At 37.0% G+C, this 24,841-nt stretch overlaps 1 protein-coding gene across 1 annotated transcript in view; it reads left to right on the forward strand.

The window, feature by feature from the left end:
* The window catches only part of LOC116599528 (zinc finger protein 875-like), a 51,633-nt gene extending 34,289 nt beyond the window's left edge, over positions 1-17,344 (forward strand). The window contains exon 2 of the mRNA XM_032359415.1: positions 12,492-17,344. Within this exon, the coding sequence (XP_032215306.1) occupies positions 13,499-15,418 (1,920 nt within the window). The 5' untranslated portion in view covers positions 12,492-13,498 and the 3' untranslated portion in view covers positions 15,419-17,344. The remainder of the gene's footprint in view (positions 1-12,491) is intronic.
* The last annotated feature ends 7,497 nt before the right edge of the window (positions 17,345-24,841 follow it).

Below are 24,841 nucleotides of genomic sequence, written 5' to 3' on the forward strand. Positions count from 1 at the left end.
CCAAACTAGTGGCATAGGAATCGCAGGGCTGGAGACCCTGAGTAGTCTAGGGAAGCTGAAACATCATCTTGATTAGACACCGATGACTAGTCAGTGAGACAATATCTCTTTGGATTTCACTCAAATAATTAAAATGTAAGAAAAAGAGATTAATATCAAGAGACAAAAGATCTTCCCATATTGTGTGTCAAATATAGATATATTAAAAGTACAAGACATTGACAAAAAGAGTATCAATTATACAGCTAAGAAAAAAGCCAATAATGGAACATTTTTTAATGGAACATATTTTTAAATAATGGTTATGTCAGGTCGAGTGGCATAAAATAATGGCTGTTATTGATTAGTGAAATTTTAAATAAACATGTTAACTGTGGATGGAAAAATTTTAAGACCAAGTTCTATTTTATGCTAATGTTTTCATTTTTGTTTTTGTTTTTAAACATGAGTAAATGAAACATACATGTGAAGTTATAAAGATAGTTGATTTAAAGCTACACTAGAAAAGCTCTATTTCTGGGGATGCCTGTATGTCTGGTTTTTTGACTCTTGGGCAAGATAAGGGCCATTAAATTAAAAATGTAATGTTTAGGGCACCTGGGTGGCTCAGTGGGTTGAGCCGCTGCCTTCGGCTCAGGTCATGATCTCAGGGTTGTGGGATCGAGTCCCACATCAGGCTCTGTGCTTAGCAGGGAGTCTGCTTCCCTCTCCCTCTCTCTCTCTCTGCCTGCCTGTCTGCCTGCTTGTGATCTCTGTCTATCAAATAAATAAATAAATAAAATCTTAAAAAAAAAAAAAATGCAATGTTTAAGATCAGAAGCTCCCTGGGCGCCTGGGTGGCTCAGTGGGTTAAGCCGCTGCCTTCGGCTCAGGTCATGATCTCGGGGTTGTGGGATCGAGTCCCACATCAGGCTCTCTGCTTAGCAGGGAGTCTGCTTCCCTCTCCCTCTCTCTCTCTCTGCCTGCCTGTCTGCCTGCTTGTGATCTCTGTCTATCAAATAAATAAATAAATAAAATCTTAAAAAAAAAAAAATGCAATGTTTAAGATCAGAAGCTCCCTGGGCGCCTGGGTGGCTCAGTGGGTTAAGCCGCTGCCTTCGGCTCAGGTCATGATCTCGGGGTCCTGGGATCGAGTCCCGCATCGGGCTCTCTGCTCAGCAGGGAGCCTGCTTCCTCCTCTCTCTCTCTCTGCCTGCTTCTCTGCCTACTTGTGATCTCTGTCAAATAAATAAAATCTTAAAAAAAAAAAAAAAAAAAAAAAAAGATCAGAAGCTCCCTGAAGACCCTCTGGGTAATTTCTTTACTTATGGTTTGCACCTGACCTAACCAGTTTGACAAACTTGGCTTGATCCTCACCCCAAACCAAGATTCCTTATACAGATGTTAGTGGTTCAAACCACAGACACAATGACCACTTGGGGAGCTCGAACATGGGAAATCTCTTAGACTACAGATGAAAAAGTCTGCACTCCTAAATAAACTTATAGTATTGTGCCTTTCTAGAGCTTTAAAAAAGCCGAACACTTATTTAAAAGACATGGAAACTGAAATTAAACTCATAATAGTGTTCCTCCCGTCTTCTCTCCTGTATTTTCCTTCCTTCCTTCCTTCCTTTCTTCCTTCCTTCCTTCCTTCCTTCCTTTCCTTCTTTCTATCTCTCCCTCCCTCTTTTCATTCTTTCCTTCCTTCCTTCCTTCCTCTATTTCTCCCTTTTTTCTTCCTTTCTTTTTTTCTTTCCCCTTTGTTTTCATGATAGCTTTAGCTTATCCAATTTTAATGCAATCCCCCCCAAAGTATCTCGAGATAAACAGGTAAATGTATTTAACGGCCTAAATTCAGTGCAAGTTTTAGAAAAATAAACTTTAAAAGAAGCATACCATGTATGCTGGTCAGTGTATCCAGCAAAATGATTTCTTTTATAATTCCTATAATTTATGGTTATTTGTATGTTAGATTTAAGAACAAAAAGACATGAAGGCACCTGGGTGTCTCAGTTGGTTAAAATGTCCTATTCTTGGTTTCAGCTCAGGTCATGATCTCAGCGCCATGAGACTGAGCCCTGTGTCAACTCCACGCTGGTCATGGAGCCTGCTTTAGATTCTCTCTCTCTCCCTCAGTCCCTCCCCCACACCACCTCTCCCTCTCTGGAAGGGGTGGGGCTGGGAGAAGAATAAAAGGCATGAGAAGAAACACAATTATATTTATCTTAAAATCAAGTCATTAATTATTTTATTGCCTGATTTGTTTCTCAGGTGTAATACAAAATGAAAAAAATTCAAAAAAAATAAATAAAAGAAGAAGAAAAAACACTGTTTCTCAGATAGCACATAACAATAACTATGGTGATTTGGAGGCTACAAATTTTGTGACTGGCACTGTGATGCGTCCCCTGCCACTGTGTTCTTATTTGATCCTCTCGCTTATTAAAATAATTATTACTACTCATTTATGAATAAAGCTTTTTAAAATTTTTAAAACAAAATCCTGATTGAATTTATATCATACCCATGAGGGACAAGCTAATATATTAATAGCAATTGCATTAAGTAAAAAATAACAACAACAAAAAAACCCACCACCACCAACAACAAAGTTAAACAGTAGCTTAAACAAAATGAGAAAAGTCTAAAAGCAGGCATTTTAGGACTAATATGGTGGATCCCTGATGAAATCAGGATTTTGGATTTTAATATCTCTATACACCTAATCCTTTACTCCTGTGTCCATTGTTTCCTTAGTGAAAATAATAATAATAATAATAATAATAATAATAATTTTGCTTAAATTCTATAATCTGATTTTCCTTTTAGAAAGAAAAAGGAATAGCCAGAAGGTGACAATTTCTTGCCAAGTAAGTCTGTCTCACCATTTAAGATGCTTTCTCAAACCCCTTCCAGAAACTTCCACTGAAGTATCAATAACTAGAAATACATGACTTAGCCAGTTTTCATTGTAAAGAAGTCTGGGGAATAAAGTTTTTTATCTGAGCACTTTGCTATTACATCAAAATCAGAATTCTAGTAAGAGATAAATTTTAAAAAAATGGGAGAATATATTTTGCAGTAACCAGAAATCTGTATTTATAAAGGGGCAGAGCTAAAATTCGAAGCCAGATTTTCTAATCTCAAACCCTCAGCAAATCATTACTACATTACAGAACATTCCTTAGTTGATCTGGCCTCAGTCACATGCTAAAACTTGGAATGGAATGGAATGGGATGGAATGTGGTAAAGCACTCTTTTGTGAATCTGGTGAATGTCACAAATCAGTTAGTATATCAATAGGGAAATGGAACAGTTGGGGAATGCCGTATAAATCTGGCGTGGATCACAAAAGATACGTTTATTTTCTAGTTTATTTCTTTTCTAGTTTATTCTCCTGATAATTGAAACCCTGTAAAATATTTACTATTTGCCAGGCTGACTTTACTTGATTGAACTAGTTTAACTGTCAGAGAACATTGTGAAATTTCAAGAATAAGAAAAATATGTTCTGTTAGTGTAAGATACAATTTATTTTAGGTGCTTGCATAAAATCTAAGACCAATATAGCCATGCTGATTTATTACTCTTTCCATTCCCCATTTTTCTATGGCATAGAAGCATATTTCTGCAGAATTATAGGAGCAAAGTTATTATAAATACTCAAACTGCTCCATTTTAACATTTGATTTGTTTGCCTTACAAATCCATATTCCTGACTCTGATCAAACCTTAAATCATGTTGGTACTGAAATTATTACAGGATCACTGAAGATTATTTTTTTTCTTGGCCTTTGCTTGAAAAATCAAGGCATTTTATAAGATATATTAATAAAATATACTCAGTAGCAAATCAAAGTCATGTGAAACTGAGTTAGCTAAGTATATTCTAACTGCAGAAAAATACATTAAAAATAAAATCACTTTTTTAAAAAATCCAGTTTTATGCTAAGAATATGGCCATTCAGAAAAACAACTTATGATATTTTAAAAATATGAAGAAAATACTTTAATTAATGTGGACAATTCTAAAATTAATTAATTTTGAGAGGAAACCTCTTAAGCATATGCTAAAAAGTAAACTTAGAAGTCTATTATTGGTATTTATTTAAGCCACTGATATTAAGTATAATTTCTCTGCCAGTCAAAATAGACTTATATCCTAACAGAGTCAGATTCTAAGTTACATCCATAAGTTTGTATCTGTCCTACTTATATTCAAAATTCTCAAAATTTTCCATAAAGTACAATACAAGGAAAAATTTGAGCTGACAGATATGTGCTGTTCCTTGTATTTATGTGTGTAGCATTTAACATTGTGGCTGGCATTAAACGGAATTCAATAAATATAAGTAAATTAATAAGTGAATATATTAAAAGAAGTTGGTGAAATAATTTCTAGGATAGATTTTTTTTATATTTAAGAGAAGCACAGGATGCCCTAGCTGTTTCAATTTTGTGTCTGTCTTATAACTTGTTACCATACATCCCTTGGTGTTTAATCATGTTTGAGTAGAGCTTATATATGTTTATGCACAGACCTTGAAGATTTTTCTTTTTTTTTTTAATTTAGTTCAATAGCACTACTCAACTTATTGAAATGAAACTTACTTTAGGTTTTAAAATATTCCAGTTCAGTTTAAAGACAATAGTGTATATCCTTTTTTTTTTTTTCTTTTCTTTTTTTTTTGCTTCAGACATTCTAGGTCAGATAGTTAGAAGGAAGACAACAATGCATTTGTTGCCTACAACACTGGGAAGATTCATTTTCTTTACCCATTAACTGTCATATCAGATAAATAGGATGCAAGTTTATTTGTGATAAATGCACTCTGTTTAATGCAATGAGACAGTCTTTTAATTGAGAACCTAGCATAGTGTCCGTTAAATCTCCTCTGCTTGATTTAATTAGCAAGAACTCAATGTTAATTATTTTGCATTTAAACCTTAGGAGCGTTAGAGATGAAAAAATATATAATCCTTTTTGAAAATTAAAAATGAAAACCCAGTAATAAAATCAGTTTATATGGTTTTAAAGGGTGTGTAAATGTGTTAAACAGCTAATGAATTTTCAACACTGTACATGCTTGGAAGATGTAGAGATTTTAATGAGCCTCCCTAATTCTACTTTAATACCATCTTACATTCTTTTATTGCAAGTTTTTTTTTTTATTGGATAGTGTTCATTTGAAGAAATAGTCATCAATTTACCATATCTTGAAAATGAGGAAAGATAAAATACTTATTCATCACAAATTCTTATCAACTAACTGATTTTACTACCTGATATAAGGTAAGCAAAATATAAGCAGAAATCTCGTTTTGATTGTTTTTACCCGAAAGCTATATGTCAAACAATTACATGAAGTCTAATTTTAAATATGTGTCAACATTCTAAACCATTTTGCTGTGCCTCACTTTTGAACTCCTGGCTCAGACAAAGCTCAGAAAGAAAGACTGCTAGATAGACTAAACCTTGCTTCATTATAATTTTTTCAGAGGAACAGAAAACATTTCTTATTCCTTTTACTGACAAAGTGACATTGGGATGTACTGGGATGGTTCTAAACCCTGCTAAGAAGAAGTGTGTTGGGTTTTTGTTTTGGCTTTTGTTTGATTTTGAGTGGAAAAAACTAAAGACAGGCTCAGCATAATTGTGTTTGCGTGTGCAAAGAGCTGTCATGATTCAGAGAATAGAGGACCTAATTTCACATCTAAGGATCTAGAAATCAGTGTACTAAGGGGTTAACAATGGATGTTTCCAGAAGAGAGAGTCTGGAAGGTTTCCTTGTTTTCTTCTTCTTTTATATATATATATTTCCCCCTGCAATAAACATGTTTTGTCTTTTGGAATATTACAATGAAATCTTTTTAAGAAGCATAGAGAATTCTAAGCTAAAGGGTCAAGGAAGAGTAGGTGAATATCTAAAAACTGTTATTTCAGATTTCAAAATCTCCACATATTTCAACCTCAAACCCCCATTGGTGGTTACATGTCTGTGTTGGTTGCTATTCCTAACCTATTAAAAGGTTAACTGATACCACTTAATGTCCTAGTCTATCCTGGTATTGAACATGGATCTGTAGGGAATGGGGTACTGAAAATTAGAAGCAGGAACTCAGAGAAGTCTTCAAGAAAGAAGATAGATCTAGGAGGGAAAGGATAATCTAATATGGCAAGTAAGCAAATGCCAAACTTTGTCCACTTAGTTTGGCTTAATTTAAAAGAATTTCCTGATCATTTCCAAAAAAATTCAATTGTACTTAATGTTAATCCATGCTATTATACTCCAATTTATTTTATTTTAATTTTGGGATTTGGCTTCTTGTAGTAGTTTGGGATTCCTATCAGGAACACAAACTTACTTTGCATAGCCAGAAGAATTATTGTGAGGGAGTTAAGCACATGGTTCAGGAACATGACCTTGGGAAGGTGGTTTTATTTCCCCAGATTTTTTTTTTTTTTAATCCAAGTGGCCTTGTGTTTTGTAACTATTAAACCACAGATACATAGAAGTGGTGAGAGATTCACTAATAATAGTGATTTATTGAAAGTCAGTCCTCAACACAAGGGTTTGCCAAACTGTGGGAGGAGCCAAAATACCCTTCAGCAGTTGAATGGATAAAGAAGATGTGGTTCATATAAATAACGGGATATTACTCAGCCATCAAAAAGGATAAATAGCCACCATTTGCATCGACATGGATGGGACTGAAGGGGTTATGATGAGTGAAATAAGCAGAGAAGGACAATTATCATATGGTTTCACTCTTATGTAGAACACAAGGAGCAGCACTGAGGACCATAGGGGAAGGGAGGGAAAACTGGACGGAAAGAAATGAGAGAGAGAGAAAAACTTTGAGAGACTCTGGGTTCCAGAAACCAAACAGGGTTCCAGAAGGGAGAGGGGTGAGAGGATGGAGTACCTGGGTTATGGGTATTAAGGAGGGGGTATGTTGTGATGAGTACTGGGTCTTACACACAACTAATGAATTTTTGAACACTACATCATAAACTAATGATGTACTATATGCTGGCTAATTTAACATAATGAAATAAATTAAGAAAAACAAAATGCTAAAAAAAATTTAAAAACCGAAACAAAAGAAAATATATATATATAACACAAAATAATATTAGTAACCACTGTTGGGCACTTTCCCATTTTATTTTCCTTTTTAAAAAGCCACTATTGAAGTATAGTTGATACAAATATTGCACATATTTACTATATATAACTTGATGTGTGGACAGATGTTTACCCCTGGTATACCCATCACCACAATCACAATATCCATCACCTCCAAAATTTTCCCTGTGTTCTTTTGTGGTTTTCTTGGGATTTTTTGTTTGTTTGTTTGTTTTGTTTTTGTTGTAGTTGTTTGGAATGAAATCTATCTCTTAAAATAAATTTAAGTGTACAAATGCCATATGGGTACCTATAGAAACTATGTCATACAATACTATCTCCATTTCACTGATGAGAAGTTGGTGTGTAGAGAAGGAAAAGGAACTTGCTCGTCACTGAACCCACCACTTTACGAGCAGGACCAGGAGTCATATCTAACTGCTACCATCTGTAAACTATACTGGGGGTGCATCCCACTGAGTTCAAGCCATTATTTAATTCCTGATTGCTTTACTTTAAGGGATGTAAATCCTGTGTTCTCTAACACATATAAAAATCATCATGTAATATTCATCAGGATTCTTATTAACTTATAAAATGTTGGTTTTCTCACAAACTCTAACTATAGCCTATTTGAAAGTTCTGAAAGTATTTTTTCTTGAAAAATTTTCCAAATGAGTCTGAGGTTGGCAGTAAATACAATTATTAGTGTGATTTTTGCTCACTTTAATCCTGAATTTATTTTCTATAAGAAGACAGATTGGAGAGAAAATGGCACCAATAAACTGATGTTATTATCTATAAGGAGATGTATCTGATATTTTATTTTTTTATTTTTTTTAAAAGATTTTATTTATTTATTTGACAGACAGAGATCACAAGTAGGCAGAGGCAGGCAGAGAGAGAGAGAGGAGGAAGCAGTCTCCCCGCTGAGCAGAGACCCCGATGTGGGGCTTGATCCCAGGACCCTGGGATCATGACCTGAGCCGAAGGTAGAGGCTTTAATCCAGTGAGGAACCCAGGTGCCCCTATCTGATATTGTACTATAAACTTCTGGCTTTAGCATTTTCAAGAATTTGAGATAAAAAACTGAAAGTCTTTTTCCTTTTTCATCAATCTGATTTTTAAAATTTACGTAGGTTTAAAAACTGACCTAATCTTAAAAATGTATTACACTCTTATAAATAATGAGAGCCCAATATACATTGGTTTCCTCAGGCCTTCCTCTAAAACTTTGTTAAAGGTACAAAAGTTTCGTGTATATGGTTGGTACTGTCTCTCTCTCTCTTGGTACTGTGTTCCATATTACATATAAGAATAATATACGTAACACAGTTCTAGCAAAAATGTGTTTTCTTCCTCAGGTAACAGATAATCTATGAGTTCACTGTTCTACTTCTGACTTTGCTGTTATAGTACAGATATATATTTAAATGTCCTTTTTATTTATTTATTAGTGAATTGGCAAGATGGTAATATAAAGACCATCTAGCTATTTAATTAGAAGGAAGTTAAAAAAGAATATATGAAACCAGTCCAAATCCTTCCCTTGGATTTACAGCTGACACGTGGTGAACAGATGAGAACATCTAGGAAGCCTAACCCTATGCAACTATTTCTTGTATTTGACCAAGGAAGGAAAAGGCAGTAATGGCATGAAAGATAGCGCTGGGTGTGCTTTCATGGAATCTTCTGTGGCCAACTCTTGGCTGTCTTCTATCCTTGATCACTGGCCTTTCTTTATACTTGGCATAATAATAGTTAAGCAAATGTCCTTAAAAGACACTGACTGTGACTGACTACTTATTCCTACAGATATAGAGCTAATACTATATCAATTCAAAATTAAAACAAGCACATAATCAAACAAGTTGTTATTTCTTAGTGTGCTTTTTGTTTGTTTGTTTGTTTTTTAGGAAATGGCTTACTCTGTTCCCTTGTTCTCGGCTCTGCTTATGGGCTCAGTTTCTTCTTATAAAGTCATCTGGACCCATATTAGAGGGTTTATGTCCAGAGAGTTAGTAGATCATACTGATAAGGGCTCAGATGCCAAAACTAGATTGCTGTTTGAATCCTTAGCTCTTTTAATTTCCATATAGCATTTTTAAGTATATATATTTGAGGTGGTTAACAATTGTCCCCAATATTTCCTATATTTTCAGAATTTACTATGTTAGACACTTCCATGTTGAGAACAGCTTATTGTGACTTGGTAAATTGGAGGGAACTTTGCCCATTCCATTTCCATTTCTCCTTTGTCCTTACCATTCTCTGATAATCTTCCCGTGCCTTAACAATGAGTTTAACTTCTGTCTCATGTTGGTTCTTTTACTCTAACACTTTGAAAAATGACTTAACCTTACCATGTCAGTGCCTCATTCCTTGGATGAGGAACATGAGAGCATTTACCTCATATTTTAAACACACACACACACACATACACGCACATACACACACATTATTATTTGTATAGAAAACGTAGAAGGATGGATTTTTCACAGAAGGCACTGTGTACTGCCGTTACCAAGATCATTGTCCAAGATAGCTATGACTCATTCTTAAATATTATTAAACTTCATTCTTTTGCCAATGCACTATTATGAGAATATGAATCCTTATTTCACTCTTTTAGCTTCTCTCACTTTTACACTGTTGCCATTTGATCTAACTTAATCTATTTCCATTCCCACCCTCACTTCCCTCATGGTCTTGCCCCCACCACTGACCACCGCAGTCCCCTGGCTGAAATTTTGGTATGACATTCAGAGGTCCTCTAGTACCTGAAATATTTATAAGTTGCTCTTTAGTCTCCCTTAGTCTTATGCTGAAATTGACATTCATTTTTTTTTTTTTTTGTTCACCTGGAAAGAAAAGCACTAGTCTCTATCCATTCTCTAATTATACCTCTGATTATTACTTTTCCAGGTGGTTAAGGGTGTATGAATACCTTAACTTCTCTTGATCAAGCAGAGAGCCCTCTAGTAACCTAAATGCTATTGCAGTTGTAGCTTCTTCACAGCCGTTTAGGTTTCCTAATTAAAGTTATTAAGCTCAAACAGCTCCATATTAGGAAATAAACTGTGCTCTAAATTTTTTAGCTCCTTGATAAATGGGCAGTGGAAATTGAAGAATCCTTAGCATGTGACCTATATCACCTGGCCATATTATACACTTAAGAAATATTTATTGTTATGTATCTTAGGAAAATGATCTTGCAAACTGTAGATTGCAAAAGATACCAATTTTTAAAAAATTTTATTTATTTATTTGACAGACAGAGATCACAAGCAGGCAGAAAGACAGGTAGAGAGAGAGGAGGTAGCAGGCTCCCTGCTGAGTAGAGAGCCCGATGCAGAGCTCAATCCCAGGACCCTGAGATCATGACCTGGGCCGAAGACAGAGGCTTAAACCACTGAGCCACCTAGGTACCCCACAAAATACACCAGTTTGAAAAGGACCTACATGAAGTGGTTTAATTACATGAAGTGGTTTACTTCAAAGCTTCTATTTGTTTTATAGGCACAATTTAGTTTTGAAAGACAAAAATGGTAACAGCTGGTCCTTTCCCTTATGGAACTCACTGTTTAGTTTCATCAGATGTTCTAAAATGCACAACACACACACATGTACACACATCTAAATCAATGACACAACACAACACTACCTCAAAACCTCCTGATGAGGATATGAAACATGTTGCACTTAGAAAATATGGGAGGAAAGGGTCGCTGTTTAATGATTACTTTCCTTGAGCATTAACTTAGGACAAAAACCAATCCTTTATGAATGTTATACTATATACTTTTCTCCATATATCTTGAGTTCCTCTGGTTTCTTCCTATAAAATAAATGATTCAATTTCCATAAAATTTTCTAAAGAGCTATGAATGAAATAAAGCATTCCTTTTGGCCTTTTTTTTTTTTTAACATTTTTTTTAGAATGGTTGTCTCAGAAGATATTTTTGGGAAAGGAATGTCTTCATCAAATATGTTTCAGAAACACTACATCCCATGTCTTTATCTTGGTGCCTGAGAGTGAATTTAGACATATAAAAGTATCGGAGAAGATTTTTAAGTAAGAAACATGTATAAATGGATTAACTAAATGATTTTCAAGTTTACTGGATCAAAGAATTCCCTTTATTTCCCTCTTCCTATTGGCAGCTTGAGTTACACTGGTATTTTGAGAATCATCTTGCTTGGGGCCTCAAGTCTGAGGCTCAAATGCTGAGAATAAGCATTTTATCTTTTATCTTTTCATATTACCCATAGAGAATTCTACAGTGAGCAGTTGGATTCTTGAATGATCTTTGCTTATATTTGTGCCTACAAGCTGACCACTACATGAAACATAAAGAAATCTCATTTATTATTATCATTCTTATTATTAACCATTATTATTATCATCTAATCATGCCCTTCTGTGTGAACAGGGTGAAGTGTGCTGCCACTCAGATAACCCTTCCTGTGCAGTCTGAATGCTGAAACATTGCTAGGGGAGGGTAAACATGGGAAAATAAGCAAAAAACAGGGAAAGCACACAAGGAGACTCTTTTCTTCCTTCATATTGTCTCTTCACTTTTCTTACATGCCTTGAAAGACTGTAGGAGTGCCAAAGTGAATGCTGTCTTTAATAAAACAAAAACAGTTTCAAACAGTCAGTACATGTAGTGAAGCTGTGTTTAACTGGACTTGTCCAAATGCTCCCAGCTAGAATCCAAGACCCAGGCTTACTTGTGAATCAGTAGTCAATGCCAGACCCAAATAAATGTTCCTGTTATCAGCTTCTTGTGTCTTCATTTTAAGCCTCACTGTGTCACTGTAACCAACAGGGATGATTTCTCTAACTTACTTTTAAAAAATTATCTTATTTCTGCACTTCATAATGTCATAGTCATCATTCTCTTTCTTATTTAAATGATATATATCCTGCTGCTTTTTCATTGTGAAATAATGAACAAACTTCTGACTTTACTCCGCAGTGTCTGCTGAAAAGAACTTTCTCAAGGGTCATTGAGAAGGCCCTTTTGGATAGCATATTCAACAGCCAAATATAAATAACAGGAGAAAAAATTACGAAGGTGACTCCTGTTCTTTTGATGGTTATATGCACCTCTATCATTCCATTTTATCTCCCATCAGAAAAGCAAGGTAAAACTTTGATATTTGATCCTAGAATAATGTTACTAAAGTTAAATATTAACTGTAAAGCTTATGAGTAAATTTCAGTGGCTGAGGACAAAAAATAGCCATTTTATGATAACTATGATAAGAGGAAGAAAAAAAAAATTGGTAGCACAAAAGGTTCAAGATGTGAGTTCTTTTTTTATTTTCCTGATAAACAATTCTAATCTCTCTCCCTTTATTTTTCCCCGCCAGGAATACTTCTGCTGTCAGTTAGACTATAAAAGAAGAGAAAGACCTTTGTTCCAATGGTAACAACAAGAAAAACATTAAAAAAATAAAAATCACATTTTTCTATGAAGTAGAGAAGAGTGGAGGATTGGAAGAAGCTAACTGAACTGAATTTTATAGAGAAACAAACACTTCAGAGGAGAGAGAGCAGTAGCTACTTCTTTCTGGGGGTCATTGCCAGGTCATTCCATGGGAGGACTGAGAATGCCAAGAGCTAGTTGGAGGAGACTGTAGATTGGAGGAACCTCAGCTCAGACAAGGAATTGTGCCTTTCTCTCTCCCCACCCCACCCTTGAGAAAAACAAACAAACAAACAAACAAAAAACAGTGGATAAAGAGCTAGTAGGTAAAGAGAAGTCACCCAGTCTTGGCCATTCTCCAAATGACTGGATTCCAGAACTTTGTGAAATTGAGAAACTAAGCAAACCTATCTGAAAGTGTAGCCAAATCTTCTAGCTCCCTTATGGACACCATCAAAAGCTAGCAGAACATAGCAGAGATCAGACTGCAGTCAAAAATGAGACCCATACTTATATAACCAATACGTCAATGCACTTAAAAGGGAAAAGAGAAGTCTCTTTAAGAAGTGTTGGGAAAACTTCCTTTCCATAATGGAAAACAACAACAACAACAACAACAACAACCCCGGTCTCTATTATATACCAAACAGAAATGAATTTGAGATAGATCATACCCTTAACATAAAAGCTAAAATTATAAAACTTCTTAAAGAAAGATATGTGTGATATAAGGAGTCTGCCTCTAATTTGTTATCGCTTCAGTGTCATACCTGCCGTGGGACAGACATTGCAACTGTGTCCCCACTGGCTTTAGCCTCTCAGTGACAAGTCCCCACATCCACGGTCAGACATGTAGACTCTGTCCTGGGGGTAGCTACTGCATAGGAGCCAAAACTGAGCAGAGAGAAGACCTCACCCTTTTTCTGGGAGACCATTCAGGTGACCAGAAAAATGGCCTCGGGGCTAATAGCCAGGAGAGAGGCAGCCGTTGTGTCATTCCAGGATGTAGCTGTGGACTTCACCCGGGAAGAGTGGTGGCTGTTGAGCCACACTCAGAGGATGCTGTACAGGTGTGTGATGCTGGAAAACTATAGCAACTTGGTCTCCCTGGGAATCCCATTTCCCAAGCCAACACTTGTCATTCTGCTAGAGCAGGGAGAGGAACCCTGGACAGAAGAGGGTGAAGCTCTGCCCAGCTCCTGCTCAGCAGATGCAAAGCCAGAAATTCAACGTGGTTCCTCCTCTGCTCTGGACTTCTGCAGTTGGCAACGCCAACACAGGCTACATGATCATTGCCTTCCAATCTGCCCAGGCTTGCTAGCAGGCACTCTCTGCCCAGCCTACCAGAAACAGCAGCAGCAGCAATCACTCTCTTATGAAAGCTTCTGCAACGACAGAGTGAAAGACAATGACAGAGAAGAAGGCTCCAAATCATTGTTGGATACGACAAGGAGAAGGTTCACCTCCAGAGCTTGCCTCAGCCCACCGGATGGACAGCTAATAAGCTTGAGGGAAGGCAAGACAGTGCTGGAAATAAAGCTCAGCTCAGCTGAGAAGGCAAACCATTTAGAAACAGAGAAATTATTAAAGTGGGTAGATTTCTCAGGATTTGAAGTAACGAATTATGGAAATAGTGGGCTAGGCTTTAGCCAGAAATCAGCCCTCTTTGTTCATCAGAGGACCCACTCAGGAGGAAAGCCTTATTTTTGCAGTGAATGTGGTCGAAGCTTCAGCTATAAATCAGCTCTCATCACACACGAGAGATCACATACAGGGGAGAAGCCTTACATCTGCACAGAATGTGGGCAAGCCTTTAGCCAGAAGTCTAACCTAGTCACCCACAAGATGGCCCACTCTGGGGAGAGGCCTTTCGCATGTGAGGAGTGTGGACGAAGCTTTAGCCAGAAGTCAACTCTCATCAGACACCTGAGGACACACTCAGGGGAGAAACCCTTTGTGTGCCAGGAGTGTGGGCGGGGCTTTCGGGATAAGTCAAACCTTATCACCCACCAAAGGACCCACTCATGGGAAAAGCCTTATGTGTGTAGGGATTGTGGGAGGCTTTTTAGAGACAAATCAACTCTCAGCAAACATCAGAGAATTCATTCGGGGGAGAATCCACATTTGTGCCCCGAATGTGGCCGGAGCTTTAGTCAGAAATCGTACCTCATGAAACACAAGAGGACACACTCAGGAGAGAAGCCTTTTGTGTGTCAGGAGTGTGGACGAGGCTTTAGTGATAAGTCAAACCTTACCACACACCAGAGGACACACTCAGGAGAGAACCCCTATATGTGTGCAGAGTGTGGTCGAGGATTTAGCGTTAAGTCAGCTCTCATGACACACCAAAGGACACACTCTGGAGAGAAGCCTTATGTGTGCCAAGAATGTGGGCGAGGCTTTAGACATAAGTCAACTCTTGTTGCACATCAGAGGACACACTCAGGAGAGAAGCCTTTTGTGTGTGGGGAATGTGGGCGAGGCTTTAGACAGAAGTCACATCTCATCAGTCATCAGAGAACGCACTCTGGGGAGAAGGCATATGTCTGCCCTGAGTGTGGACAAGCCTTTAGCCAGAAAGCAAATCTAGTCAGGCACAAGATGGCCCACTCAAGGGAGAAGCCCTTTGTCTGTAGGGAGTGTGGGAGAGGCTTTACCCAGAAGTCAGCTCTCATAAGACATCACAGGACACATTCTGGGGAGAAGCCTTTTGTGTGCCAAGAGTGTGAGCGGGGCTTTAGTGATAAGGCAACTCTCAGCACACATCAGAGAACACACTCAAGGGAAAAACCTTATATTTGCAGTAAGTGTGGAGAAGGCTTTAGGCTGAAATCACTCCTTGCTAGACACCAGAGGACACATCCGTTGTAAAAAACCTTCATGCACAAAATGTGTAAGCAAGTCTTTAGTAATAGATCACAAATCATACCTTGTCATGCAAGAAGAGATAACTTTAGGGAAAATCTCATGTTGTCAAGGGTGGGACTTCAGAGATACCAACTTTCATCAGAGGATAGAGAACCTACTTGTGTGAAACAATAGTTTTCGATTAGTAGCAATTTCATCCCCTGCCTCTGTGACAGTTGGTGAAATCTAGAGACATTTTCTTTTATCACAACTGGGAGGCTGCTACTGGGGTATAACGGATAGAGGTCAAGGATGCTTCTAGACATCCTATGGTACACAGAGCTGCCTCCCACAATAAAAGTCTCCCACCCTGTAAGACTTGGATCTCTTCAAGGCTAGCTTTGGTTCCCAAATCCCCACCATTGGCTCAGAGGAAAATTTCTTACTCTCTTGTAGCTGAGTCTTTTGCCTAGACCTCCATCCTTCCCACTCATTCAATCCAGATCTGATGCCTCTCCCTGCCTTCTTTAACTCTTTCCATTTGTTTTCTCAAATATGGTTTTCCCAATAACTCCTTGAACATCTAATTCCAGCCTCTTTTTCAGAAGACTCCAACTCACACAATCACAAGGAAAGAATGGTAACATCATAGTGAAACAACTAAGCCTACCTACATCACATTAACAAAATTAAGCACTAACATTGAGACAGATTGCCATCCTAAGCCCCCTAACAGGATTCATTGAAAAAGATAACATGTATTTTCAAAATATGTTTCTGCCAAAAAAAAAAAAAAAAAGCTGTTACTTAAGTCTCATCTCACAAGAAATGATTAAATTAAGTAGAATTTTATAAAACAACTGTTCTTAATTTTTAAAAACATCAAAGCCAGGAAAAACACAAAAAGGCTGACAAAGTATTGCAGGTTACAGGAGACTATGGAGACATGGCCATACAATGCTTGGTATAGGATTGACTTGTGGACTTTATATACTTAAAAAGTATATATACTCTACTTATACTTTATATAAATACTATATAGATGTGTGTGTGTGTGTATACACTATAAAGTATATATACTATACTTACACTTAAAAAGTATAGTCATGAAAGACTACAGACTAGACAATATCGCTTAATCAATGTTAAATCAATGATAAACGCAGCATACTGTGGTCATGAAAGTCATCTTTGCTTTGAAAATACACAAGTCAATGTTTAGGATTAAAAAGATACAATAACTTCAACTTACAGATTGTTAGAAAAAAAGAAGTGATCTGAAAATGTTCATAGAAAACAAAATAAATATAAAAATATAAACACATTCTCCAGGAGTGGGAGGAAGAAAGACAGACAGACAGACAGACGGACGGAGGGAGAAAGAGGACACAAGTAGAACCAATATGAACTCCTGATAAATCCAGTTAAAAGGTATACAACAGTGCCTTATAGTCTTCTTGCAACTTTCTTTTTTTCTGATATTTTATCAAAGTAAAAACATAAGCAAAAAAGAAAAAAAAATGAAAAAGAAGGAAGGAAGCAAGCTCCTGGGATGGTGGGTTGGTTGGTGGTTGGAATAATTACTGTTAGTATTGCACTTGTAACACAGCCTACAATAACTCAACTCCTGAAGAAATCACAAAGATTAGCCCATATTCTAACTGACAGATAAAGGAAAGGCCTCGCACTTTTTGAGAAGTATCCATACATTAGTCTCCAGCATTTTTTAAAAAATAAACAGTGTTCTGAATATGATTAAAAAGGACCAGGTATGGAATGAAATAGAAAATGTAACCTTACTCAAAGAAAAATGGTAGAAGCAGACCAACAGGTCACCTAGTTACCGGAAATCACAGCCATGGCTTTAAAGCAATTATTATAACCACTTTAAAGAGTTTATAAGAGAACTGGCAGGTAATTTCAAAAGGAAAAGCAAAAGTCAAAAAAAAACCCAAATATGAATACTAATATTGAAATATGCAATATCTGAACTTTTTCCATGCCTGCCAATGCAGTAAAATTAACTGCCATTTTCCTTCCATTTCTTTCTGAAATAACTTTCATGAAGATGTAAATGAGTGATTTAAATAAACCCAGAAATAACATTAGAAGGGAGCCATTGCTTTGAAAGTTATTCATCGACTCATTTTTTAGAACCAGGAAAACCAGTCAATAAACCCTGATCTATTCAACCATATTATGAAGAGGCACTACATTTAAAATTTGTTTTTCATATTCTGGACTCTAAAAATTATGCGATTCCTCTCAAATCTGTCATTTGCTTCTGTGATCCTTATTTAGAATTGTTTTTATTTCCAAATTTTAAACAGGATATTTGCTTTCTTTTGAAGCATCTGCCCGTGGGGCACCTGGGTGGCTCAGTGGGTTAAGCCTCTGCCTTCAGCTCAGGTCATGATGCCAGGATCCTGGGATGGAGCCCCGCATTGGGCTCTCTGCTCAGCAGGGAGCCTGCCTCCCCCTCTCTCTCTGCCTGCCTCTCTGCCTACTTGTGAATTCTGTCTGTCAAATAAATAAAATCTTTAAAAAATAATAAAATAAAGCATCTGCCCAATTAGTTTTCTTTTTCATAAATAAATGTTTTAAAACATATATCCTGTTCCAGATGAGCTAGAATCTTCGGTCTCTTTCTCTGTCCCTCTCTCACTGTCTCTTTCTCTTACTCTGTTTTTGTGTCTATTACATTTCTGTGTCTATTACATTTAGACCAACCCTGTCCCCTAAGTCAGTAAATAAAACTTCTCAGTTTTTGTAAGTCAATTTCAAAGGAGCAATAGCAATTTTCCTGGTTGAGTTATTTTCATTAATCAACATTCCTTTATTAAACATGGTATAATAACAATGGAATGGCTGGATGTGATCCACCTACTGTTGGGATTAAAATGGGTGAAATTTCCAGAGAATGATTAGTGTTTATTATGAGAAAGTGACCTTGCAATGAATATAATATAATGAAATGTTTTGGGCAACAATGATTTGTGTTCTTTTCCTCATATTCTTTGACATCAGAGAATGATAAGAATCAATTTCAGTTCACTGTGTTAGTAAGAAATAAGACTTAACAGTTTTGGGTTATTGTAATTTATCTGTTTTCCCCTTTTGGCAGAGAGTATGAGCTTATGTTAGATGACATTATTATTTCTTTATATCTCAAATAAACCTTTTTGAAACTGAAGGGATTTTCCTTGTCATTACACACACACACACACACACACACACACACAAATACACACACTTTCCAACCACAAAACTTGATTTTGTACATGATTATTATTAACAATAATAATCGGAGAGCCTGGGTGTCTCAGTGGGTTAAAGCCTTTGCCTTCAGCTCAGGTCATGATCTCAGGGTCCTGGGATGGAGCCCCGCTTCGGGTTCTCTGCTCAGCAGGGAGCCTGCTTCCTCCTCTCTCTCTGCCTGCCTCGCTGCCTACTTGTGATCTCTCTCTCTGTCAAATACATAAATAAAAATCTTAAAAAGAAAGAATACTTTCTTTGGAAAAGTTTGGAACAAAATGAGCAGCAAATGCATAAGGATTAATTCCTGTAAGTTTTATATTATAACTCAATTTGTGTAATCTTGGACCTTTCGAGGTTATCTGCTTATGCTCAAATACATATTGCCTTATGAGTCCAACATGTGAAATTAAAAACAAAATGTGAAAGAGAGCCATGGATGGTGTTAATCTGGAACTCTCACATGAGAAGTGGGTAGTAAGTTTGTCCACAATATCTCCTTGCCAGACATTTCTTTCTAGTCTCCTCCAGCAAGAACAGAAAGAATCTAGATAGAGGAGTTTCTTTCTAGATATTTGGTCCTCGGAGGAACATTTCTACAGATTCCCCATCTGCTAAATCTGGGTTGGGGGACAAGATCCTCCGTCAACTTCAAAGTACTAGCTGTGATATATAATAGTAAGAGGGCCAAAGGAAAATACTCAGAATGATGAAAGCAAGCGATAGATTCGGATAGATTTGGATATTGATGCATTCAATTACCTCCTACTTTCCTCACCTTCTTATACCCAAGTAGCTAAATCAAAATTGCTGTGTCTATGCTGTAATCTTAGGAAACACAGACAAACTGTCATAGTAATAAAGAACAACCTGCAAAATGCAGTGAGAAGAGTCATAGGAAATCATCTGCATTCACACTCTGGCTCTACCCTTGAATTTGCTCCATGAACATGAAAAAACATTGGGTACCTCTAAAAGCTTCATTTTCTCATCTGCACCATTATCAAGATTAAATGATAATATGTAAACCAGCCCTTTAAAAAAAATACCCTCTTTCTTCTGTTGTGCCCTATTTAACTAGAGTTACTAAGAAACGGAGTAGGTCCGTGGCAGTTGCAGCTTCAAATCATTTTATGACCTTGATCGAGTCACGGAACTCCTGAGTTTCTTTCGACCATCTGCAAAACCAGGATAATCAGAGTTGACACCTGTTTACCATGCTGTGAAGATAAATGTAGTAACATCCACAAAGCGGGCTGTACTTCAGAGGAAGCCAAATGCTACTTCAGTAAAAATAACAACAATCGTAACATTAAGAAATATTTTATTTCCCAGATACTCTCTGAAGAGATTTAGGCATCTGTTGTCCAGGACATATTGGCCTCTAATTAAAAACAAATACTTGCCAGTTTTCATTAAAGTCCATTTTAGCAAATTGCTACTGTCCTATAATATACCTATCGAGTGTCTTGCAGATGAACAAAGAACGGTTGGGAGAGCCGGCAATCAATGGAAAACCCTGCCAGGGCATGTTCCTGTGCACAGTTACCAGTCAGCCAGCAGCATTTTTCACTCAGATTTTACGTGCCTTCCCCTGAGCAAATATTAAGCTTTTTAACTGAGAGATTTTACCGGCATTTTTGATTCTATGTTGCCTAATAGCAGTGTGTGACAAAGATATATGATGCCATAAATCTTTGTATTACATTTAAACAGATCTAGTCTTGTTTGGGCTCTTAGTAATAGCTGTGGGATCTTTCTATATTTAATTTGAAGTTTTGATTTTTCACCATATCTCTAGAAAAAGCACTGTCAACATTAAACTGTTTTTTTTTAATGCAACTGTGCATTTAAGAGATGAACAAAACAATGTGTTCAAAAGCTTGACATGTGCTTATTAAGGAAGCAAGCATGTTTTATGACATGTCTTTAGTTTTCAAAATTCTTCAGCTATCATTGTCTAGATATGGTTTTCAACATATGGCTTATAGAATTATATATGAAAATCTTTCTTCTAGACAGAGTTGATGCCCGAACGTATTCTATTGAAAGCTAAATGATTCAATGGAGTGTATTTAAAGCACAGTCCACACATTCAGGGCTAGTATGCTGGAGAAAACCTTTATCTGAGTGTCATTCTCTGGACTGAAAGAGAAATCAAAACATAAATAACCTTCTAGATATGTTGGCGGTCAAGTCATTACCTAGTAGGTAAAGAAGGAAAACATTTTTTTTAAAGTCAGCGCCAAATAATTCTACAAGTAAAGAAAGAGAATAGTGGAGAAAGAAACAGTCTTTCAGAATTCTTTGTGCCATCGAAGATATACATCACTGATGCACAAAATTCAAGCCATGGTTATTCTTCAGTTTTCTGCTGACTTAAATGGACTTTTAGCCTTTTCTTTGTAGGATTTGAATGTTACTTTAAAATAGACTGATTTACCAGAGTCTGTTTTTCTTGCTGAAGAAAATTAAAAGGATGAGAGAATAAAAGGAATCCTGTTTATAAGGCTGAGCACGTTCAGAATTGTAAAGGCTCCCTCAGACTCAGTAACCCTCAAGGAGTCAGTGAGATGGTCTCTCAGTAGGACTGTCAGTTTCTTCCATGCTCCCCATCCATCCTCTACAGAATCCCTCGGCTGATCTTCCTGAAGCCTGCTGACTCCTGATTGTTTTACAAATAAATGCATTCAAAGCCTTCCAAGATTTTATTCCTACTTGAGCTTATGACCTCTTCTCACTGCTCCCTGATACTTCCTTGACTTTGTGCCTAAATAACCTACAGATTGAATCATGTCCATGATTTCTGACTTCGATCCATGCCCTGGACACAGTTTTGGATTTACTGTATTCACATGTAATGTGTGTTACTTCTTAAACTACTACTCTATTTCTACCCCTTACGCCGTAACTAATTTGACTCCCTTTAGAACTTCCACAGCACTGTATCTGGATCTTTCATGGAGGGTTTCATCAGATCCTCTACTATGCATTAAACCATGTATGTAGATGCCTCATGGCCTCCACTAGGCCTAACATTTTGATCCATATATGGTATAATCTCTCTGGGGTCAGGATTTAATTTGTGATTATATCAGGGTGTGCATCAACCTCTGAGCATGCACTGTATTCAGTGAAACATATATAACTCATTGAATAGATACAAAAGGGAATATTTTTATCCTAATTTCATCATTCCTTATTTCATCTGGTACAATTTTGTATTTTGCTCACGTTTTTCTTCATTTGTTTTGTTGAGAATGACAAAGTTGCTTCAGTTCACAGAAAGAGAAGATAAAATAAAATACCTTAAAGAAAGTCCCGAAGTCCAGAAAAGCAAGCTTTAAAACCACCAGGATTATTATTATTAAAGGACGGGGACCCAAATGGCACTTTCACAGCAGGAAAAGTCCAGTTAAGATACTCCTGTCTGAAGAAATAGAAACCAAACTCTTTTCTATCCAATTGTCAAATTCCAAGAAAGGAGCATGTAATCGGTCTAATTGGTCATGCAAGGCTTGTATTGGGGAAGATGAACTACTGTTTATGGTCTGTGTCTGAAAGACTTCTTCCAGTAGTGATGACATAGGTTCAGGAAAATAAATGAGAGCGCTATTAGCAAGGAAAAATAGAAGTTGTCAAAAAAGGACACACATCTGCTGCGGAAGATTCATCACGTGGAGACATTAGGTGAAGTGTGAGAGATAATTGTTATTATTTTTTATAATCTGTAATTAATGAACATGTACTTCAAATATTTTATTATACATCATTGTGATGCATCAGACCGGGGCTCTGTTTGCTGTATAAAGAGACTATATTGTATAGTTTTCCACATGATTGCCACAGAATGGCTTTATTCAAAATACCTCCAGATATGATACAATGCCATTTAATTTTCTATAATCAGATTTCTGGGCCGGTATATAATAATAGGTGCCAAACATTCTGATTGTATGCATAGTATGCTGGTGGGTGTGGCTGGGATATCCTTAAGTACAGAAAGATTCAAGGAGATAAATGGCAACTAATTTAAAAAGAGGATAAGACTTGATATCCTTTGAAGGAAGTGATTTCTTCTGTGCACATCTAGTTAAAGCAGTAGATTCTACATGAGCCTACAGGCTGGTCCTCATGGCAAAAACATCCTATGTTGTATAAAGCAAAATAACAGTACTTGTCTTGCAATATCATCTTGGATTTCCACTGCCTGTACATCAGAGAGCTGTTTAGACAGGAAGAAATAGTATTGACTCATTTGTTGCCTGGCTAAAAACATTCACCAAGTGCCTATTCTGTCTTGCAGGGACAGGAGTATTGGGCAAGATCCTGAGAACAAAATGAGAAAAGCTAGCAGCACTCTTGTAGGAGATGAGTAATCTGATGATTTCAGTAATTATAGTAAGGGGTTATTATTCCCAGAGTTTTTAAGAACCTAGAGGAGAGCTAGCAAGAAGTAAAGGAGAAACACAGTTATGCTGTCATTGACTTCTATAGATGATGCTTGAGTGCCATATTTAAGTAGGCTTTAAAATCATTCAGATGAAGAAGGTATGTATGTGGGTAGGGTTGGGGAGAGGTGAGGATGGGTAGAGACTAGGAGTTGGAAGTACACATCTCTCATTTGTTGATGAATGAAAAATACGTTCTGCCACACTGTTCCTGAAAATGAGCTACATTAGATAAAGCCAATGAGTATATTTTTTGAAGATAACTCTCAGGCTAGTTGCTATTCATCTTTAGAAAAAGAGCTTTGCAAAAGTAAAAACAAAAACAACCATTGAAAAACAAAAATAAAACTAGAGGCATCACGTTACCTGATTTCAAGCTTTACTACAAAGCTGTGGTCACCAAGACAGCATGGTACTGGCATAAAAACAGACACATAGACCAGTGGAAAAGAGTAGAGAGCCCAGATATGGACCCTGAACTCTATGGTCAAATAATCTTTGACAAACAGGAAAAAATATACAGTGGAAAAAAGACAGTCTCTTCAATAAATGGTGCTGGCAAAACTGGGCAGCTATATATAGAAGAATGAAACTCGACCATTCTCTTACACCATACACAAAGATAAGCTCAAAATGGATAAAAGACCTCAACATGAGACAGGAATCCATCAGAATCCTAGAGGAGAACATAGACAGTAATATTTTCGATATCAGCCACAGCAACTTCTTTCAAGATATGTCTCCAAAGGCAAAGGAAACAAAAGCAAAAATGAACTTTTGGGACTTCATCAAGATCAAAAGCTACTGCACAGCAAAGGAAACAGTCAAGAAAACAAAGAGGCAACCCATGGAATGGGAGAAGATATTTGCAAATGACAGTACAGACAAAAGGTTGATATCCAGGATCTATAAAGAACTCCTCAAACTCAACACACACAAAACAGATTATCATCAAAAAAAAAAAAACGGGCAGAAGACATGAACAGACACTTCTCCAATGAAGACATACAAATGGCTATCAGACACATGAAAAAATGTTCATCATCACTAGCCATCAGGGAGATTCAAATTAAAACCACATTGAGATATCACCTTACACCAGTTAGAATGGCCAAAATTAGCAAGACAGGAAACAACATGTGTTGGAGGGGATGTGGAGAAAGGGGAACCCTCTTCTGCTATTGGTGGGAATGCAAGTTGGTGCAGCCTCTTTGGAGTACAGTGTGGAGATTCCTCAAGAAATTAAGAATAGAATTTCCCTATGACTCTGCAATTGCACTACTGGGTATTTACCCCCAAAGATACAGATATAGTGAAAAGAAGGGCCATATGTACCCCAATGTTTATAGCAGCAATGGCCATGGTTGCCAAACTATGGAAAGAACCAAGATACCCTTCAATGGACGAATGGATAAGGAAGATGTGATCCATATATACTATGGAGTATTATGCCTCCATCAGAAAGGATGAATACCCAACATTTGTAACAACATGGACGGGACTGGAAGAGATGATGCTGAGTGAAATAAGTCAAGCAGAGAGAGTCAATTATCATATGGTTTCACTTATTTGTGGAGCATAACAAATAGCATGGAGGACATGGGGAGTTAGAGAGGAGAAGGGAATTGGGGGAAATTGGAAGGGGAGGTGAACCATGAGAGACTATGGACTCGGAAAAACAGTCTGAGGGGTTTGAAGTGGCGGGGGGGTGGGAGGTTGGGGGAACCAGGTGGTGGGTATT

The sequence above is a fragment of the Mustela erminea genome, chromosome 9 (assembly GCF_009829155.1).
Source record: "Mustela erminea isolate mMusErm1 chromosome 9, mMusErm1.Pri, whole genome shotgun sequence".
In the NCBI taxonomy this organism is placed as follows: Eukaryota; Metazoa; Chordata; class Mammalia; order Carnivora; family Mustelidae; genus Mustela; species Mustela erminea.